The following is a 20,492-nucleotide window of genomic DNA, read 5'->3' as shown; positions in this document are numbered from 1 at the left end:
TTTATTTATAATATTAAAAGAAAAAATGCATAAATAATTTTAATAAAATACATTTTTTAAAACTCGTAGATATATAAATATATATATATATAAATTTTATTTAATGTATATATGTACATTTTAATACTTTGACTAATAGATTTTATTTTACATTCATGTTTTTATTCTGATATTGTAACTGTGTTACTAATAAAGGTTCATATGTCCATTTTGGAAATACTCTTTTATATAAATTCATTAAAATTGTGTCTTGAGATTTTAATTGACCATTAAATACACATTTCATATGACCATGAGTACCTAAAAATGAAAATAACAAATTATTTGTTTTAAATAAATTAATTTAAATGAATTAACAAATAAAATATTAAAAATTATTTACCTAATGGTTCTTTTATATGTCCTCTACGACCATATTTTGTTCGTAGTTCAACTGGTTTAAACCAATTTATATCTTCTCGGTGAAAGAACATGAATCTTATAACTGCTGATCGTTTGTGTACTTTGTACGGATGACCACTAAGAACTACTCGTTTTACCACTATTCTATCTGGATTTGCAGATAATACACTTCCAGTTGCAATTAATTCCTATAAAAATAATTTTATAATATAAAAATAAAAATAATTTATAATAGAATATCAATCTATCTACAACATATTTTTATTCTCACCAATGATTTATTCAATTTTTGAATATAACATAAAACTGGACACGGTGGAAATGTGATGGGAGCATACATGCTTGCCACAACAGTACTTTCTGGTCGAAAATATCGCTCGTACTAAAAAAAAATTTTTATTTATATTTGCTAATAAAATATTTTAAAAATGTATTTTACATAATACATACTTTATGTTTATTCCCATTAGTATGTTGACTAAATATTGGAGAAGCAGTAAATCTTCTAAATCCACATTGAAATATTAATTTTTCTTTAGATTTTATTGGTTGTGGACTAGTATTGATATGTTTCAATACTACATTTAATACAGACATTTTATGTTCATTTGGTAATAAACTAAATACAATTAATGGATGACTTTCTAAAGCGCAAAAAGCGATGAAAAGATCTTGTCTTACATTTTTAACGTGAATTGTGATATACCAGCCAGGCTAGAAGAAAATATGTTTATGTGATTTAATGTTAATAGATTAAATTTTTAATCGATTAAAAATTTAATTATCATAAATTTACCATTGCACCCTCTATTTCTTGAGATTCTTTATATATACGTTTTCGAGTTCGATCGAAATTTTCGAATTGAAATATTCTAGCATAATCAGCAGGGAGATTTTCTTTCGGATCCCACGGACTTGTTCTAAACGATTCAAGTCCACGATACTTCTGAAATCTTTCTTTTGCCAATATATCTTGGGGTGTATCTACTTCATCAGGAAATTGTGCATCTAATTTTGCATCTATATTTGAAAATGAAATGAAGTAATTTAACTAGTTAATCGATATTAAAATAATAAAATTTTTTTGGTAAATTTTTAATATATTATATATGTATATTTTTGTTAAACGTACGCTTCAATTTTTCCATTGTTTCTTTTTCTTCTGTCATGTCGATATTCTGATCGTATCGTTCATCAGGCATTTCAGATATAGTAATAGTTTCAAATTCTTCTTCATCTTCTTCTGCTTCAATTTCACTATCTTGAGATTTTGCTTCATCAATAGACATTTTATCTTCTGATTCATCGGTTGAATATTCGCTCAATTCTTCTGTAAAATTATAATTTTATAGAAAATTATATGCTATATAATAAAATCTTTAATTTTTAAAAATCGATACATAAAATTTTAAATACCTCCATCTTCATCAGGAATCCAAGCTGCCTGATATTCAGAAGTTCCTTTTGGAACTTTTTTTAAAATTTTTTTTTTTTGATTAGCTTTAGCTTGAGCTAATTCCTCTTCAGTAGGCCAAGTTTGCTCAGCATCCATAGGATCAGGTATATTTTCAGATTCAAGAGATTCCTAAAAAAAAAAATGAATATTTAACAATTGATATTGAAAAATTATATTTTCATTCTGATTTGTACAATTACTTGTTTTTTTGGATCTGCATGTTCAAGAATTCGAATAGATGGTTCATCATCCATTGCATTAGAATGTTTTCTTAATTTTTTTTCCATTGGATATGGATCTTCAGAAGCATCTATCTGAGACATTTGAAAATCTCCAAATTCTGGAATATGTATTAAACTATTAACTGATAATGGTACATTTCTAAGATATCCTGAGATCATAAGAGTTCCAAGTTCTGTAGAATCCTAAATTAAAATCAAATTTAAACATAAATCTGAATATATATAATAATGCAATATATACAAATAAATTATATAAAATACTTACTTCATTACATTTAAATTTTATTTCTTCTGCTAATAAATGTGCTCTTTTATTTCGATAAGATACAGTTTTTTGTTTTTGAGTACCAACACGTCTTAAAATATTAAAAGCATCAGTAGATGTATCTAATTGAAAAACTTTTTCTTCTGGAAGCCATTTAGAAATTTCAAATTGTACATGGTTTTTAAACTCTTGACGTTTCTATAATAAAATTTATGAAATAAATGATATTATATTTGTTAAAAATAAATAATAAATAAAAATAAATAATAAGAATATAATACCTTTATATGAAGATTTTCAATATTTGTAAGTGCTATTACAGGAGTACTTAAGCCTTGAGCAATACAAGCCATAATAATTTCTTTTCCCCAATTATCAAGTATTTCAACTTTAGGATTATTGTCACATTGATTTATAACAGATGCAACAAAAAGAACAGTTGTAGATATTTTTGCTATATCTAATGTAGCAAACAAATTACCAATAGGTGGTACAACAAAGGAAAAACGTTGTTTAAACCTAGGTATACTGTTGTAAAAGATCAATTTCAATTAATAATTCATTAGTACATAATATATCAATATCATTTATATTTTTATTATATAATTTTATAATAATATTTTATAATAATAATATAGCATTATACCTTAAATGTATTGTTCCACATGGACTATTAGTTATATTTGCAGACTCATCTGCTTTTGTTATTATTGATAATATATTATCAATATTTAAATCTTCTTGTAATGGAATAATACATACAAGAATAGGTGCAGAATGTAATCCACTTAAATTCCTTTTTTGTTGTAATACTTCTTCTCTCTTTTTCTTTCTAATTTGTGAAGATTGATGTCTTCGGGCATCCTTTCCAAGATTTTTAGTAACACGTTTTGATAAATTTTTTACTCCAATTTTTCCTATAATAAATATAATAAATTAAAAAATATAGATATTACAACATTTAGATAGATAAATTAGATATATTATAAAGAATTTTACCTTTAACCTCGCTACTAATTGAACCTTTACTACGATGTCTACCAGTTTTGTGTGCTTTATTAATTTGCTTAAATGCACCAGGTCGATGTACTTCTTGTTTTGTAATTCCCATTTTATTTCACAATATATATTTTTCTAAATATTTTTATGACAAATCAAACAGCTAAAACACGTGTATTTCAGAATATTTTCTCAAAAATATAGGAACATTTAATAAAAATTTTTCTCAAACATATAGTTATTTTATTCATAAATCGATATTACTTTCATATATTCAATAATCGATATTTATTTTATTGGAATTAATTAAGTGAAATATATTTTTAATTTAAATAAAGTATATTATTTATAATAATTTAAAAATAATATTTTAATTTTATATTTTTATTTGATATTTTTTAATTTTATATTTGAGTACTTTACAATTTTTCAAGTTGGCTATATTAAAATATTAGTTGGTAATATTTGAATAATAAATAAAAAAGTTAGGTTATAACTCACGTGTTCATTTTGAAACAATTTGAGCATTTTTTAATTTGTAATTACAATTTTTTTATTTAAATGTAATAATATTATATATCAGAAAATGTAGAAATTAATGATTTATATTCATTTTGTAATATAAATTTTATACTTAGCTTAATAAAAACGTTAATTTTTTTATTAACAATTGTTGTACAAAATATATTAAAATGGGACGAAAAGCAAAATTTGATGAAACAAATGTTCCAAGTGGTCGTGGAAAAAAAGCAAAAAAGCAAGGAGATCCAATATTTCCAAAAGGAGTATTAGGTATGGAAAATTATAAATTTATCAATATGTATGTATGTCAATTACAAATGTATTTATTATTCTATCTAAAAATTAAAAAAAAAGAAAATATATTATACAATTATTATTTTTAGTGAAAGAAGAAAAAAAATTAAGTCATAGACAAAAGCAACGTGCAAAAAAAAGATTATTAAAGAAACAAAATATAAAAGAAAAATTAAAGGAATTACAAAAAGAGAAAATTGAGAAACTAAAAAACATTATTGATGAAAATGTAAGTTTTTTTTTCTTTTAGTATTTAAACATTTTATGCAATATATATTTATATAATGTTATTAAACTTATTATATATTTTTTTATTATATTTTTTATTAGAATATTAAAAATAATACACAACAATTAATAAAAATAAAAGAAAGGAAATCTTTTAAAGATAAACATTCAAATGATAAAGATGATCAAATGCAATTTAATAATGAAAATATAAAGCAATTAGAAATAAAAAAAAAGAAATCTCTTAAAAAAGAGTTACTTATAAATGGTAATTCAAATAAAGATGATCAAATGCAGCTTGACAATGATAACATAATAGAATTAAGAAAAACAAAGAAAAAAAAATCTTTTAAGAAAGAACTACTTACAAATGACAATTCAAATGATGAAGATGATCAAGTACAGTTTAACCATGATAACATAAAACAATTAAAAAAAATAAAGAAAAAAAAATCTTTGAAAAAAAAAATGCTTACAAATGGCAATTCAAATAATGAAAATGATCAAATAGAATTTGATAATGATAATAATATATCTAATAATGAAGAAATATTGAAAGATAAACATAAATTTACAAAAAAAAAATTACTTGATAGTGATATAGAGGATGAATATGATGCTATTGAAAATGATAAAGAAGATGATGATAGTGATCAAAATGAAGAAGAAGATATTGATAGTTGTAATAATGATGATAATGATGATTTACTTCCTATTGAGAAGGCAAATAAAAAATTAAAAAAGAAGCAAGAAAAAGAACAGTGAGTATTTAAATTTTTTTAAATATCTAATATTTAAAATTTAATTTATTTTCTTTTTAATAGAAAATTGGCAGAACAGGAAATGTATGATATGACCTTACAACAATGTGTCTTTACTTTTCCTTCTGAAGAAGAACTTGCAGATGTAACTAATCTGAAAGATGTACAACAACGTATAAAAGATATTGTTATGGTATTATCTGATTTTAAAAGATTGCGTGATATAAACAGGTAATAGAATAATTATCTGTAATAGAATTGAAAAATTTTATGAAAATCTTGTTTTGTAAAAAAATTTTAAATATATTTTTCATTTTTCTTTTTAAGATCACGTTCTGAATATATGGATCTTCTTAGGCGAGATTTATGTACATACTATAGTTATAACAATTTCTTAATGGAGAAATTGATGCAAATATTTTCATTGGATGAATTATTAGAATTTTTGGAAGCAAGTGAAGTTCAAAGACCCATGACGATACGAACAAATATATTGAAAACACGTCGTCGTGACTTAGCCGAAGTATTTATTTAATAAAATATATAATAAGTATTTTAAATATTCTTTTACAATATTAAAATTTCAGGCTTTGATTAATAGAGGAGTTAATTTAGATCCTATTGGTAAATGGACAAAAGTCGGATTAGTAGTTTATTCATCGCAAGTTCCCATGGGTGCGACACCAGAATACCTAGCAGGGCATTATATTCTTCAAGGTGCATCTAGTTTTCTGCCTGTTATGGCTTTAGATCCTAAAGAAAATGAAAAGATCCTTGATATGTGTGCTGCACCAGGAGGAAAATCATCACACATAGCAGCACTTATGAAGAACACAGGTGTACTTTTTTCAAATGATGTAAACGAAGATAGGATAAAGGCAGTTGTTGGCAATTTTCACAGACTTGGTATTACAAATTCTGTAATTTGCACTTATGATGGACGAAAGTTACCATCAGTAAGCACCAATTATATATAAACTATTAATAACTCATATATTAGAAATATATGATAATATATTAACTAAAATATATAATTTTCAGGTAATTAAAAATTTTGATAGAGTATTATTGGATGCACCTTGTACTGGTACTGGTGTTGTTTCAAAAGATCCAAGTGTTAAAACAAATAAAGACGAAGTAGATATACAACGTTGTTGTACATTACAAAGAGAATTACTTTTAGCAGCTATAGATTGTGCTAATGCACGTTCAGAATCTGGTGGAATTATTGTTTATTCAACATGTTCAATTCTTCCAGAAGAAAACGAATGGGTTATCGATTATGCACTTAAAAAACGTGATGTTAAATTAATATCAACTGGATTAGAATTCGGTGCTGAAGGCTTTACAAGTTATAGACAATTTAGATTTCATCCTTCATTAAAATTAACTAAACGATTTTATCCTCATATACATAATATGGATGGATTTTTTGTAGCAAAATTAAAAAAATTCTCCAATATTGTTCACAAAAATAAAAATAAAGAAGATGAATTTCTTGATTAATAATAATAGATTAAAATAATTATTTTTATAATAATTGTAATAAAAGATTGTTTGTTTAAACAATATAATATATTGAAAATATATAATTTATATATAAAGTCGATGTATTTTACATTAAAATTTATATATAAATTATTTCTATGGTTAAATTATATCTTTTAGATTATATTGTTTATACATTGTTATACATACATTTATAGATTCATTAAAAAAATAAATATTTAAATAATAAAATAATGATTAAATATTGATTATAATTATAAAGATATAAAACTTTTTTATTATAGAAAAAAATATAATATTTAGAAATATAAAATATTTTCATGTATAAAATATATATATGTAAAGTTTACAATATATAAATCGTAATAAAATTGATATTATATAATTATAGTGTTTCATGCAATTGAGTTAAATTATAATCTTCAAATATATAAAAACATAAAAAATAGAAAAAAAAATATTCAATAAAATTAAATATTTTAGCATGCATGTGTGCTGCTAAAAGTAAAGGATAGAAATATTTCAAAGATTTGATTTTCTTTATTTTCTTTTTAAATCTTTAAAAAAATTAAAAATCAGCCTAAAAATTAAGAATTTAGATTTTTCAATATTATAATTTGATAATTGATTTTACTTGTTCAAGTTCAACTATAAATAGTGCTTCGATATTCTTAAAATGTATAATTTTAGACATTTTTTTTTCTTCGTTTTAAAGATTTATAGAGGGCAGTGTTTTGTTTAAATATATTTTTTATTTCATTAAATATTGAAAAGTTATAATGTAATAAATATTAAAGTATATAATATATACGAATATACAAATAAACTGTTTCTAAGAAGTGTCACGTGATTAAAAAATTATATAATTAAATTGTATAAATTAACAATGTAAAAATCTTATTTATGAAACTTTTTTATTATTAATAATAAAAATATATAATAAATATAAATATCTATCTTTTCAATTTTTTTGAAATTTAATAATTGATTTTTATATTTGAAATTAAACATAATATAATTGTTACATTTTCGCGAATGCGAAAAGGCCACGAAATCACTATCGATAAGTATATAAAATCGAGATTCACGTTATTCGATTATAACTAATTTCACGTATTACGTGTACGAAACTGAACATAACAAATTTGTCGTGATGTGGGTAATCATTAAATTTAGATAACGCATAGTAATGAACAATATGTGATGATAGATTATAGACGTGGAGAATCTAGAAAAAAAATTGGTCCTTAGGTGTACAGAAGATCATAATAATACACCAATGGCCTATCAAACTTTCCGGCAGGAGTACATGCAAATACCTGTGGTGACACGAGCTTATACAACAGCTTGTGTCATCACGACTCTTGCTGTGGTTTGTAAAATATTTCTCTTATAATTTTTTATTTATATACGTAGGATTTTCAAAATTTAACTATTAAATTTTATTTTTTTATTTTAGCAACTAGATTTGGTATCTCCATTTCGGTTGTATTTTAATCCCACATTAATCATTGAACAGTATCAGGTAAACAAAAATCAATTTTAATTATTAGTCTTTAGACGTTTATTTATAATAATAATGTAAATATTCTTTCAGTTATGGAGATTAATCACTACATTTTTATTTCTTGGAAATATGGGTTTCAATTTTCTTTTCAATATGATTTTTACTTATCGATATTGTCGAATGTTAGAGGAAGGATCATTTCGTAGAAGAACAGCTGATTTTGTAATGATGTTCATTTTTGGAGGTATATGTATGATTGTATCCTTTTAATATCATATTAGTTTTTTTAAAATAAGTTTTTTTCTCCAAATAAATATAAAATAAATGTAATGTATATACAATTTTCCTGAGCATATTAATAGACATTTGCATTTTTTGTTAATTTGTTATTTCTGGGCCATGCACTTACAATTATGTTGGTTTATGTTTGGTCCAGAAGAAATCCATTTGTTAGATTAAACTTTTTTGGACTTTTAAATTTTCAAGTAAGTTTCTAACTTTTCTCTTTAAATTCTCTTGGAAAAAATAAATTATTTTTAAATATATTTTATATTTATTAATAGGCACCATATTTACCATGGGTGCTCCTTGGGTTCTCTGTACTTCTTGGTAATACAATTTGGGTAGATTTAGTTGGGATGGCTGTGGGACACATGTATTATTTTGCAGAAGATGTATTTCCGCGTTTACGAGGAGGTTTTCGTGTTCTTAAAACTCCACAAATATTGTAAGTTAATGGAACAAAATAATTTTAAATTTATGTATTGCAATAATTATATATAAAAAAATTATGATTGTTTGTTTACAGAAAAACTTTATTTGACGCACATCCAGAAGATCCAGATTATACTCCACCTCCTGAAGATCGTCCTGGTGGATTTAATTGGGGTCAAGAAGCCAATATGCAATGATTCTAAAGTCAAGGTTCTGCTTCCAAATCATCTCTTACCAATTGGCATATCAAGTAAACTTTTATATTGCTACATACGCAACATTGTTCCTTAATTTTTCAAATTACTAACAAAAATACCAAATATTTGCAGCCTTGATATTATGTAAAATGTAATGAGAAACTTATAACAAAGATAAGACTTCTAATTTTTTACAGGGGTTACAATTTTTCAGAGAAAAATTTCCGTATTAAATGTAATAGTTGTATCTATTTCAAAATATATTATGCAAATAATACATATTAATGAAAACAGTATTTCTCAGATAATCGACTATTGTGATACATTTATAATGCTCACGATTTTCCGAGAATACGAAAGAGTTTCATACTCATAACACATTTATTAAAAATGAAATATTTTAAAATATATTCTTCTATTTATTAAAATAGATTGTAACAAATATATTATAATTTTCAAAATAACTATATAGTACAAAATTAAAAATACCTTTAAAATAAAATTATATTTTTTATTTATAAGTCTTAATCTATGTTTTCTTTTAAAATTCATTCTAGTAAATATTTTATTTATCATAAGATTTGTTCAAATATTGTTTTCGCAATTATATTGTACACATATAAATTTTTACTACAATCTTGTGCCTCATACAATGTAAAATTTTAACTAAACATAGAAAATTACAATTTCTACATTCATGCTGTATAACATTTGGTTAAACAAAAAAAAAAAACTCATAATAAAATATATAATACTATTTTTAATGTTTGCAGAAGCATAAAATTGAAACCCCTGATTCTAAAAGATTCTATTGTAAAAATCTTACATAATCGTATGATGTAAATACTTTTATTTATTCTCCTATTATAAATAATCCCTAATCTTTTTTAATTATATAATACATTTTATACCATTTCTATTAAAGAATATATAATATTGTAAATAATAGGATACATCACAGTTTTTTTAAGGGCATTTTAAAAATAATGTTACAAGATATACAGTGTTATGTAATTTCATAATCAGAGAAGATTTAAGCATGAAACCGTATTTTTTTTCTTTATAAGTATGAATGAAAAATATATTAATAAATTATAAAATATTAGACTATATAGTTTGTAGATGAATGTATTTTTTTTTTCTTTTTTTTTATAGTAAAATAATTATTATTGCTTAGTTTGATATATCATGTTATATGTTACACTGTGATGTATTCATATTATCTATCAAATGATTGCATTCTAATATAAAACAAATTTGTCAAATTTATTGTGACAAATTGTACGTCGGCAAAAAGCCAAAGTGTTATAAAGAATTTCCACTTGAACGATTATGTATGACTTACTAGATAGTAGTTAAAACTGTGAGAGATTTTTGAGTGTAATTTGCATCTTTTTGGAAAATCGGCACGATATATATTGATAAAATTGATGTCATTATTTGTAAAATATAACTTATATAAGTTTTTGGTAATAGTTTTCATATATTCCAAAAAAAACGCAGTTAATATACTGAAGACTAACAATTTTAACTGCAAGAATTCTGGCAATGAAAGCCTTGGAAATTTAACTAGATAATAGCTCTTTTGTAAATATTAGGTAAAAATGTTATTTATATGACCATTACGATTAAATAAAATGGTTCAATTTAGTTTGAAATTATTATTATATAAATTAGTCTATATATAGTGGTTTACAAGTGGTTGAATGCATTTAATTTTAATTAAACTTTGAATACATTTATTTTTACATGATTCATTTGAAATTTACTATAATTTTTTGAATATTTTTAATCCTACAAAATAATAACTAGTTTTTATTTATGATACATTACAGCGTTTCATTATTATGTGCCATATGATATGTACTATTATTATCAGTAAAAAATTACAAAATTTTTGTAATTATTTGTTTATATATATTTAAACAAATCTGTATATTTATATACAAATTTTTGCTAGTCAAAAAAAATTTAATTATTAATATTCTTTTTTAAAACTTTCTTTTATGGTGGATATAAAAAAGACTAACTGAAATGGAAGGTGATTTACAAAACCATTTATTTAGATTTAAATAATAAATGATTATCATAACGGGATATAATGATGTATAACTAGTTACATATACGCAATGACATGGACTATAATACAATGATCAAGACTCTATTGTACATACTTTATTATATTGCCACCGTTGCTAAAAGCACTGTAATGTCATCTGGTTTACCACCTAAAAAATATAAGAGACATTGTGTATACATTGTGTAGACACTAATCTTTGAATTAGTCTCGATTATTCTAATTAAACAACAGAAGTATCTTTGTTTAAAAAATTACTAAAATAAGATTAAATAAGATTTTCATTATTGATTTGTTTCAACTGAAGAGATAGTAACTTGTTTGTTTAGAAAAATTAGGAAGAAAAAAAAAAGGGAAAGGAAAAACAACATATTTGTACAAATTTTTTATTCTAGATATAAGAATTAGAAATTAGTTAAAGAAAGAATATAGAAGAAAAGTTACTTTACTATAAAATTATTACCAAAGTAAAAGAGATACATACATACATAAGATATAAAAAATTGTGAAATGTATCATATAAATAAATTGATTATATTTTTTATTAAAATTTATGTACACTATAAATATGTACTTGATATTAATTCTGAAATAATTTTATATAATAGTTTAAAGAATAATATAATTACATACCTATAGTATCAATTCCATTCTCTCTAGCACTTTGGGCAAATGGAGACATAAATGCGCCATCAAAAGCTAAACTACGAGCCATCCAAGCTATCGAATTGGCAACTCCTTGTATCTTAGTAGGATCTCTTTCTCCTTGAACTTTACGCATTTCAGTGATAAGTAATTGATCAGGCACATTATCAAACACACCATCTGTTGCTAAAAGAATTACATCACCATCTTCAACTCCAAAACTTGAAGTATCTGCAGATTCTGGACTAGATATAAAACACAAATATAAAGGTACATTAAGAAAATGCTGTATTAAATATAAATTTGCAATATATTTTTATATAATATAATACCTGTCACTAAGCACCAGACCAGAATGTCCTGGAGGTGGAAGAGACAATTGAAATGGAGTATTAAAGTAGTGTTGTTGTTCGGAAGAACGATGAACTACTTCTCCTTTTCTTACAACTACAAAACCACTATCACCTATATTAGCTGCATAAATGCTACTTGTCTCTTTATTGAGAACTATGACACATGCAGTACTGCTACCTGAAATATCATACAACTGTATTAATGAACTTTTATTTTACTTTTTTTTAAAATAAAGTTTATATAAAATATTAGAAAAGACTATAAAATACAAGCTACATTAATACCTAATATGGGTTGTTTATTCTCTAATAATTCATAGTAACTACGTGCTAATAAACCAGCTGGTTCAGAAGGTGTGAACCTGCCCATAGAAACCAGTCTTTCACAAGTTCTCATTAGGAAGCTAGAAAATTCTCCTGGATCGATTCCATAATGCCTCCATCCACCTACACCATCTGCTACACCTAAAAGGTCCAAAGAACTGTCAAACTCTTAGAATTATCAAACATTAAACTTATTTGAACGTGTTTATATATATTATTATTAATCAATAATATAAAAAGATTTCCAACAGAAAATTGATATTAACGAATGAAATAAAAATATATAATGTAAAATTTATACGAATCTCAACAATACAAAATCAGTTATATGTAAATATAACGTAATGATGAACTTGATTATTTCTTGATAGTTTCAGCAAATAAAATATTACCTATTACTTCGACAGTTTTGAATTTGGCACTAAACCATGCATCATCACCGAACTGTCCCTTACGTATACGTCCTCGTGCAAAATCTTTTGGAAAACCACACACAGCCGAAATGAAAGATGCTTCGCGACGTTTATTCACATTGGGATCGGCGCATGCTGTATAATTTGATATGCCATTCCATATCGCCCGAGACAGCAATCTCCCGGTCCAATAAATGGATTGCATCGTATGGTAAAGCTCAAACTTTCGTGACGCACATCTTTAATAATTAAACGACGAATCTGCATGAATCGTGCAGTCAATTCACAAGCGTATCGGTGGCATGTTTTGTTGTTTTCGTTGGAAGTGCATATAACATCGATCAAATTTATCAACTATTCCCTTTATTGCACCAAGTATCGACCACACTGTTCTCGAATTCCAATCTATGCTTAAAGAAACAAAGATCGGTAACCACGATTCCAACTGAAACTATCCTCTGCTACCATGTAATCCGAGAAAGTATCTACTAGTGCTACTAACTAATCAAGTTGAACACCGTTAATATTGCACCTACATAACTATATACATATCTTGCATCTGACTGACTTCAGATTTATTGGTGGAGAGGGCTTTCATTATAAGAGAATTTATTTTTATCATTAAAGATTGTTAATGGATAAAAATATAATAAAGATTATTAATAATTTTTAAAAATTTTATATAAAACAATAAAGCTCTAATTAATAATATATTTATAAATAAGATAACGAGAATATAATTTTCATTTCTGCTCCGTTGGTATCATGTTTAAAAATTGAATTAAAAATATATTATTATTATTATTTTTATTAATGAAAGTAATCTTGTTAATATTACACAAATATAATATAAAATTTAAAACTTATATCATAATCGATATATAAAGAAATCGAATTATAGAGAAGACCTTGAAGTTGGTTACACAATCGAAAAACATCATCTGCGATTCTCGAATGGATATCGAAGATTTGAAAGTTTTATATATGGAATCAGCATGTGAATAGCGTTCACCAAGAGTAAGGACTGGAAAATTTTATTTGAATTAAAATTTTGATTGTAAAAATCTACAGTTTCATAACAGTTTGTAAAAGAATCACAAGTAAGAATGATGGAAGAACAATCGGTGAGTATCTATTTACTTTTTATTTTTTATAAATTATATATTTTTGAAGGAATTTGGATTTTTTTAATTCTAAAGAGAAAATAAAATACGAATGAAAATACACATTGTTTTATACATCTTATATTACTTTTTTATACATCTAAATATTTTTATTAAATAAAATAATAAAATAATTTGAGATAAAAAAAGAAAAATTTGTCAATTTATCGGAAATAAGTTTCAATTTAAAATAGACATTTGATATTAGGTATATTAAATTTCGAATATAGTATGCATTCTTTTCAAATAATTTTCATATTTTTTCACATAAGAAAGCAATATTTCAAATAATTGAAATAAAAATTGTTCAAAATTTTAGGAAGAGGATATATGAATAATAGCAACATGTTTCTTCGAGTAAATCGCTTTACTAATGTTTATTAATAAACATTTCATATAGATTATTTTAATTCATATAATTTAATACCTGTTTGACGTTGTTTTTGTTGTTGTTGATGTTGCGATCAATAGTTTATCGTTATTTACACTATTCAGTATAAAATGCGAGTTCAAGATTAAATCACACCACTATGTTTTATGGACACTATCTGTCATCGATTAATAATTATCAATGCTTGTACTCAGGAAAATGCGAAGGGGGCAGTAGGGCAGTATTTTCGTTATCACTAGTGTTGTTGGTATTTAATTCTTTAGGGGAACCATTATTTATGTTACAATCTAGACTAAAATTATCGTCTAGTGGGCATTTGTTAATATTAGGCAAGTGATTAACATCGATTCCACGAACGTCGGGGAGCTTTTGTTGTTGGTGGGATTGAGCATTTTCAGTCTCGTCGTTTTCGAGACCGTTATCAGTGTAGGGTGGGGATGGATAATAGCCGCGCTGCTGTATTGGCAGTTGTTCCACCGGCAGTTGGTGTTGTTGTTGTTGTTGTTGTTGTTGTTGTTGTTGTTGCTGCTGCTGTTGTTGTTGTTGTTGACGTTGATGTTGCTGTTGCGACGACGGCTGCGGCTGCTGCTGCTGCTGAGGCTGCGACTGCTGCGCGTGATGGTGGCAATGATGCTGTTGCTGCGGTTGTTGACGATGTTCTCGTTGATGCAATTGCAGCAACTGTACCGTGCTACCAGTCATTGCAGGTGGCGGCGGTGGCGGCGGCGGCGGCGGCTGCTGTGGTGGCCGGTGTTGCACTCCGTCCTCACTAGTCCGTCGGGCTAGTTGTTGAGCTTGAATAAATGCATCACTAGAAAATAACAAGATTACACGAGCCCATTGGATCTATTCCACGACCACTAATGCTGCAAACACACGCCGCGGTACGCGCTGGTTACACCTTTCGATAAGCTCCTAATCGTCAATTCTCCTTTTCCATCCTTACACTTACCTTTCTTTCTTTCTTTTTTTTTTTTTTTTTTTTTTGTTCTTTATATAGAGTGAATCTATAGGATCATGGGATATGTCTACTTCAGTTATTTTCGATATTAGTGGATATTAATCGCAAACTTTTTTTTGTCATAGATATTATTTACAATTTCAAAGGATGTATTTATAATTCTATTTTTTCTTTGTCTTTTTTTTTCTTAAATTATTTTCAATATTATTTCTATTCGAATTTTATAATTTTATTTTTTCTGTTTTTTTTTTAAATTATTAAGATTATTTTATTTGTATCAGAATTTGATAAATATTTTTTTTAAAAAACAAATAAAAAACTTAAGAAGAGAAAATCATAAGTATATAGAAAAAAAAAAATAATTAAAAAAAAAATCACTATTTTGAGATCTTTTGAAAATCGTATTATTTATGACAAAAGAAAGTTTTAAATAATAACGAAAATAATATAGATTATGTCCAGGTAACCAACCCTGTATATGGAACCTATGCACGCGTTTTTTATCAATTAAAATTAATCATCAAATACATATTATCTTTGAGAAAGAATAACGCGTGCATATAAGTACCCATGTGTTACGTATACAAAAAGCTTTTTAACCATTGCGCACGTGCGAAGCCTTGCAATTGCGGCCTACGAACGATATTGAAAGTACAACATATGTATATTACAATTTTGTTCTTTTATCGTACGATTAAAGCGATGATTAATAAGAAAAGAATTCAGATAAGGATAAGTGCGGAATTCTAGCATTTTTTAAATCACGTTTCAAATATGCTATACATAATATATATATTTTGCTTAGAAATTCATATCGAAAAAAGAAAAGAATTGTTTATTTGCATTTGAGATCGAAAAGTTTCAGACATCGCGCAAGTTTCCACTATCGCTTTTGCCATGGATATATGCTATAAAGTGCTTACAAAGTTTCTGGCCATTCTGAGCTTAGAAAGAGAAATAACACCGCGTCTTGTATGTAGATGGCAGCACATTCACAGCGCATTGCACAAGCAACTAAAACAATAAAATTAGCATGCGAAAGTTGGTGTGTAGAATTTTGTCAGAACGTTTCCTCTTTTCTTCTGTCTTCTGTGGAAACTCGAAGCAATGACGCTGTACGATTTTTATAAAATTGACAAAATCGATAGAATTATACCATCGATTCGTAATTCTGCAATTTAATGAATTTTTTCAATTTTGACCGTTTGACAATTTGATTTTCTTGAAACTCTATTTTATCACTGAGAGAAAAAAAAAATCATTTGAGAGTTTGAAAAAGTACCATATTCAATATAAAATAAATTTACAAATTTCTAGCGCAAATTAATTATGTTTTACTCGTTAGTTTAATCCTTAAAATAATTTTCTTCATTGTTTTTGTGATAAATGGTTAAAAAATGGTTTGATTAAAAAAAAATGATCTCGTATTAATCCAGAAGAAAATAAAATCGAAAGATTTATTTTTCGTAAGCTTCTATTTTATTTCAAGCTCACCAATCATAATAATCTTTTTTTAATAATAAAATAAAAATTTGTTTGAAATGGTCAAAATTGATGTTTACGATCGTGGTTATTCGAAAATTCGATTAAAAACGGACTTGCAAAATCTTGTTAGATGCGAAAGACCGATTATGCCGAGTCTATTTATATTCCGTTTCGACTTTCGGATGTATTTCGATATTTGGGATAACATGGATGGATGGATGGTTTCGAAACGATTCCAATCGATCAAATAAACCCATCGAGTATACCCATCGAGTAATTTGCTCCTAAAGCGTACTATCACTCGGGCATGCACCAATCCTTATCTGAATACGCGTTCATTATAGTGATGGGAATTATACGATCACTATCTATACTACACATGTATACGGGGATGTATGGTCTATTTTTATATATATATATATTGTATAATAAATACGTATCATATTCGGAAGATTCTTGGAAATTTCGATTCCCAACACTAATCGCGAAACGCGTACTGCAGTGTTTTTCAACCTTTTCCGAGTTACGATCCCCTTTCGCTATGGACGAATGACTCATCGCTTCCTTTAATAGGATAAAAAAAATTTTAATAACACAAGGCGTTGAATGATCGAGTGATACGATTTGATTGTTCTTAAATATTGATATAAAATAGACAAATACGTATGACGTATTACAGCAGTGTTTGGAAACAAACAGTTGAAGGGGATCGCGACCCGCATAGGTTGGGAACCACTGGCGTAGAGGAAAACTGTCTCGTAGGATTGCGAGGGATATATTTGCACAGTAGTCTTCGTACCGAACGTCAATCTACCAAGCCCGTCGTTCGTATTGAAAGAATCTGCGATACCTTTCACTATCGGGCGTTTCACCCCTAGTATTTGAGCCTCTGTCAGGATCGGCAGTTGCATAGATACCCTCCTCCTTGTACATTTGATGGGAGTGTTGAGTGTGCTGATGGGTCCCATAAGGACTTCGAGACGATGGTTGGCAATATCTACCGTAGGTATCGTCACGGCCGCGGCTACATCTTCTGCTTCTACGTAGGAAATCGAATCAGTTCCTTAAGAAGTGTTAAACATTTCTTTTCTTTCTTTCTTTCTCTCTTTTTTCTTTTTTTTTTTTTTCTTTTTATTGTGGACGCACGTGTTTCTTTTTTTTCCATCCGCGTGGATCAAATTTCCGTCTAACGAGTGAGAGAGAACGAATCGAGAAACGAATATCCCAAACAATGTAGCAAAAAATCTCGAGATGGACACGGTATAAACAGACTCTGCATGTGAAACTCTATGGAAGATGCAAGTCTCGCCTAGACTTTTCTTTCTTTCTTTCTTTCTTTCTTTTTTTTTTTTTTTTTTACCAATTATCCGTGTGATCGCGCGTTCGCCTGTAATATAATTCTACGCTAATTCTACTGTATTCATACACGTATTACGATATCTGTTAGCTGTAATATGTATATATGTATATATATATGCGCAAAGTTAGAAAGCAAGAGATACAAAAATGTAGGGTAAATAATTTATAAATGCATGTCCATAATTGAATTGAGGTTAAGTCTTTATATTCAAATGAATATCATACCTTTTGCACAGTATTACAAATACTAAAAATTGATTTCTAAGCGTAAAAGAAGTACAAAAAAAAAAAAAGAAGAAATAAAAATGCATCGAATCGAAGAATCAAAAGATCGTTCGTTCATTTCATACGATATATTTTAATTAACTAATTATATTTTTTAGCGTGTAATTTCAAACATGTGAATAATAAATTGGACGTGCATTTATGAATCAGCCTGTGTATGTATTGGCGAGAGAAGAAAAAAGTAAGCAACGACGCACTGATAAGAGTAGTAGTAACAGATGCGATGGTGAGAGAGAGAGAGAGAGAGAGAGTGAGTTGTGAGGTGCCAGCGTGTGAGTTTTGTCTGATTCAGTACATTTTGACAACGAATAAGATAAACGAGAGAAATCATAGCTCTGCAGATCTTTGTCTTGCAATTGAGTGTGTTGTATGGCTTTTAGAGATGACAGCCAATCAGAAAATTTGTTCAAATTCAGGAGGATCAATCAATGCGCATATATAATCATTCCCCCAAAAATATATCGTCAAATTAAAATATAAGATCCCTTCGAAACGAACCTTAACGAGATAGATATTAAAGAAAAATCGTCTAATAGAGGAATAAAAGACAGATATTTGTTATTTCTCGAAAGGAATATCGAATCGAATAAAAAAATTGCTTTACAAACTATTCAAATTTTCTTATGATGAACCTATTGACGCGTGCTCTCGTGAATTTTGATGATTTTGAAATATGCTATAGAGGACAAGATTTTAAATAACTTTTTCCTACGCATAATCGATAATTGATTTTTAATTTTCCAAACTTTTGCAAAAAATGCTTGCTACATACATTAAAATTTAGACGTATCTGTCGAGAGCTTAGACATTCCAAAGTGCGAAAATAAAATAATAAAACAATAGTAGTAACAACATTTTTTTTGCATTAAAAATTAAATATCAATCATTTTTAAATACGATAAAAAATTATTCAAAATTCTTCTATATAACGCATTTAAAAATCATCAAAATTGCAAAGGCATCATCGATAGATAGATCATTTTTCTAACATAAAAATTCATCGTTCAAGAATTCACGAATTATTCACAAATTTGAAGGAAACGATCGTTAAAGTATTCGAATTTTGTAACTCGTTTTATCGAGAGAAGCTTTGCCAAAGAACGATACATGATCGAGAAATGGTAACAAGCGACGCGAACGTCGAAGATGAACGTGAAGCAATGGCGAAGCTTGTTATTTTTCGCTTATCAGTTCTTACCCTTGGGAAGACTCGCTACAAACGGACGAATCTTTTCTGTAGGGACGATCTGCCTCGCTCTCGGACATCCTCATGTCCTCGGATCCGCTTGGACTTCTGTTTCGCGCCGAGTGCCGTTCCAATTGTTTGATCAAATCCTCTAGATTTCGTATACGAATCACACCGCAAGACGGCACGTATTCCTCGTACTCCTCGTCCGCTTGGTTGTCGATATGCTTTATGATGTCTTTGCGATACGAATCCGTGGGATAACATTCTGGCAGAGGTTCTGTTAATAATTCGGTCAGAGGTTCCGTCAAGGCCTCGTCGTCCATTGGAGCGGATGTTGTTCCAGATGTTTCGCGTTGATTCGCGGCCATCCTCAACGCCTCGATAATATGCTCGTGGTAACCGTTCAGTTGATCCAAAGTGCGTTCCACGCTGGCTACCGCCCCTCCTCCCATACCTGGTTCAATTAATCATCGTTCCAATTAATGATCGATATTTTTGCGTTCTTCGTCTAAAATGTATCTAAGGTTAAATACGTTTGTAAGTATGGTCGATGCAAGTAGCTCGATTATTTTTTACACGGTGATTCTGAATAGAGTGCTCGATCGATAAATCAGATTTTCTCGACGCTTGTCACTTTGTGATTCGATATAAAGTTTTGTATTAAGTGATCTAAATATTTACGATGGAAAGATTTGGTAGAGAACTTCGGAAATTTTGTGTTTTCTTTTTCGATTCTTTTTTTTATATAATG

The 20,492-nt window shown here is 27.2% G+C and overlaps 5 protein-coding genes across 43 annotated transcripts in view; 2 read left to right on the top strand and 3 right to left on the bottom strand.

Annotated features, from left to right (window-relative positions):
- Positions 1-34: 34 nt before the first annotated feature.
- Positions 35-3,596, bottom strand: Tsr1 (Tsr1 ribosome assembly factor). Its single transcript, XM_031916878.2, has 12 exons — positions 3,365-3,596; positions 3,012-3,282; positions 2,647-2,893; positions 2,366-2,563; positions 2,059-2,283; positions 1,819-1,987; positions 1,535-1,732; positions 1,199-1,422; positions 853-1,116; positions 674-784; positions 383-590; positions 35-300 (listed from the first exon to the last, which is right to left on the bottom strand). The coding sequence occupies exons 1-12, from the start codon at positions 3,474-3,476 to the stop codon at positions 143-145; spliced, it is 2,385 nt and encodes a 794-aa protein (XP_031772738.2). The 5' UTR covers positions 3,477-3,596; the 3' UTR covers positions 35-142.
- Positions 3,597-3,819: 223 nt separating this feature from the next.
- Positions 3,820-7,063, top strand: LOC105735622 (uncharacterized). The gene is made up of 7 exons (XM_086906124.1): positions 3,820-4,156; positions 4,270-4,409; positions 4,511-5,169; positions 5,233-5,400; positions 5,497-5,692; positions 5,757-6,125; positions 6,211-7,063. The coding sequence occupies exons 1-7, from the start codon at positions 4,057-4,059 to the stop codon at positions 6,673-6,675; spliced, it is 2,097 nt and encodes a 698-aa protein (XP_086762250.1). The 5' UTR covers positions 3,820-4,056; the 3' UTR covers positions 6,676-7,063.
- Positions 7,064-7,416: 353 nt separating this feature from the next.
- On the top strand, positions 7,417-10,746 carry Der-2 (Derlin 2). Its single transcript, XM_003694025.4, has 6 exons — positions 7,417-8,050; positions 8,138-8,203; positions 8,276-8,443; positions 8,548-8,670; positions 8,749-8,912; positions 8,994-10,746. Exons 1-6 carry the CDS (start codon positions 7,958-7,960, stop codon positions 9,094-9,096), a joined length of 717 nt encoding a protein of 238 aa, XP_003694073.1. The 5' UTR covers positions 7,417-7,957; the 3' UTR covers positions 9,097-10,746.
- A 392-nt stretch (positions 10,747-11,138) lies between these two features.
- Positions 11,139-13,784, bottom strand: LOC100869786 (protein phosphatase PTC7 homolog). Its single transcript, XM_003694022.4, has 5 exons — positions 12,888-13,784; positions 12,457-12,636; positions 12,151-12,349; positions 11,807-12,063; positions 11,139-11,324 (listed from the first exon to the last, which is right to left on the bottom strand). Exons 1-5 carry the CDS (start codon positions 13,111-13,113, stop codon positions 11,275-11,277), a joined length of 912 nt encoding a protein of 303 aa, XP_003694070.1. The 5' UTR covers positions 13,114-13,784; the 3' UTR covers positions 11,139-11,274.
- Positions 13,785-14,419: 635 nt separating this feature from the next.
- mmd (disintegrin and metalloproteinase domain-containing protein mind-meld) overlaps positions 14,420-20,492 on the bottom strand; it is a 78,910-nt gene continuing 72,837 nt past the window's right edge. For 21 of the 39 annotated variants that reach the window (XM_086906092.1, XM_086906085.1, XM_086906094.1 and 18 more), the window contains 3 exons: positions 19,751-20,195; positions 17,759-17,947; positions 14,420-15,273 (listed from right to left, as the gene is read on the bottom strand). In XM_086906092.1, coding sequence (XP_086762218.1) covers positions 14,640-15,273; positions 17,759-17,947; positions 19,751-20,195 — 1,268 coding nt within the window. In that variant the 3' untranslated portion in view covers positions 14,420-14,639. The remainder of the gene's footprint in view (positions 15,274-17,758; positions 17,948-19,750; positions 20,196-20,492) is intronic. The other 18 variants (XM_086906115.1, XM_086906121.1, XM_086906111.1 and 15 more) reach the window with 5 other exon arrangements.

The sequence above is a fragment of the Apis florea genome, unplaced genomic scaffold (genome assembly GCF_048593485.1).
Source record: "Apis florea isolate Af1SG1 unplaced genomic scaffold, ASM4859348v1 contig_2492_pilon, whole genome shotgun sequence".
Taxonomy (NCBI): Eukaryota; Metazoa; Arthropoda; class Insecta; order Hymenoptera; family Apidae; genus Apis; species Apis florea.
Note: the sequence above shows the minus strand (reverse complement) of the source record. Positions and strands in the feature narration are given on the sequence as shown.

Bases quoted from the DNA above. Each gene is read 5' to 3' on its own strand.
- Tsr1 (XM_031916878.2), bottom strand. From the start codon at position 3,476: ATGGGAATTACAAAACAAGAAGTACATCGACCTGGTGCATTTAAGCAA. The intron at 2,284-2,365 runs GTAAGTATTTTA...ATTTTAATTTAG, and splicing joins TAAAATTTAAATGTAATGAA to GATTCTACAGAACTTGGAAC. The intron at 301-382 runs GTAAATAATTTT...TTTCATTTTTAG, and splicing joins ACATATAAAAGAACCATTAG to GTACTCATGGTCATATGAAA.
- LOC105735622 (XM_086906124.1), top strand. From the start codon at position 4,057: ATGGGACGAAAAGCAAAATTTGATGAAACAAATGTTCCAAGTGGTCGT. The intron at 4,157-4,269 runs GTATGGAAAATT...TATTATTTTTAG, and splicing joins ATTTCCAAAAGGAGTATTAG to TGAAAGAAGAAAAAAAATTA. The intron at 5,401-5,496 runs GTAATAGAATAA...TTTCTTTTTAAG, and splicing joins AGATTGCGTGATATAAACAG to ATCACGTTCTGAATATATGG.
- Der-2 (XM_003694025.4), top strand. From the start codon at position 7,958: ATGGCCTATCAAACTTTCCGGCAGGAGTACATGCAAATACCTGTGGTG. The intron at 8,051-8,137 runs GTTTGTAAAATA...TTTTTATTTTAG, and splicing joins TCATCACGACTCTTGCTGTG to CAACTAGATTTGGTATCTCC. The intron at 8,204-8,275 runs GTAAACAAAAAT...ATATTCTTTCAG, and splicing joins TAATCATTGAACAGTATCAG to TTATGGAGATTAATCACTAC.
- LOC100869786 (XM_003694022.4), bottom strand. From the start codon at position 13,113: ATGCAATCCATTTATTGGACCGGGAGATTGCTGTCTCGGGCGATATGG. The intron at 12,637-12,887 runs GTAATATTTTAT...TGGACCTTTTAG, and splicing joins CAAAACTGTCGAAGTAATAG to GTGTAGCAGATGGTGTAGGT. The intron at 11,325-11,806 runs GTATGTAATTAT...TATATTTTTTAG, and splicing joins GAATGGAATTGATACTATAG to GTGGTAAACCAGATGACATT.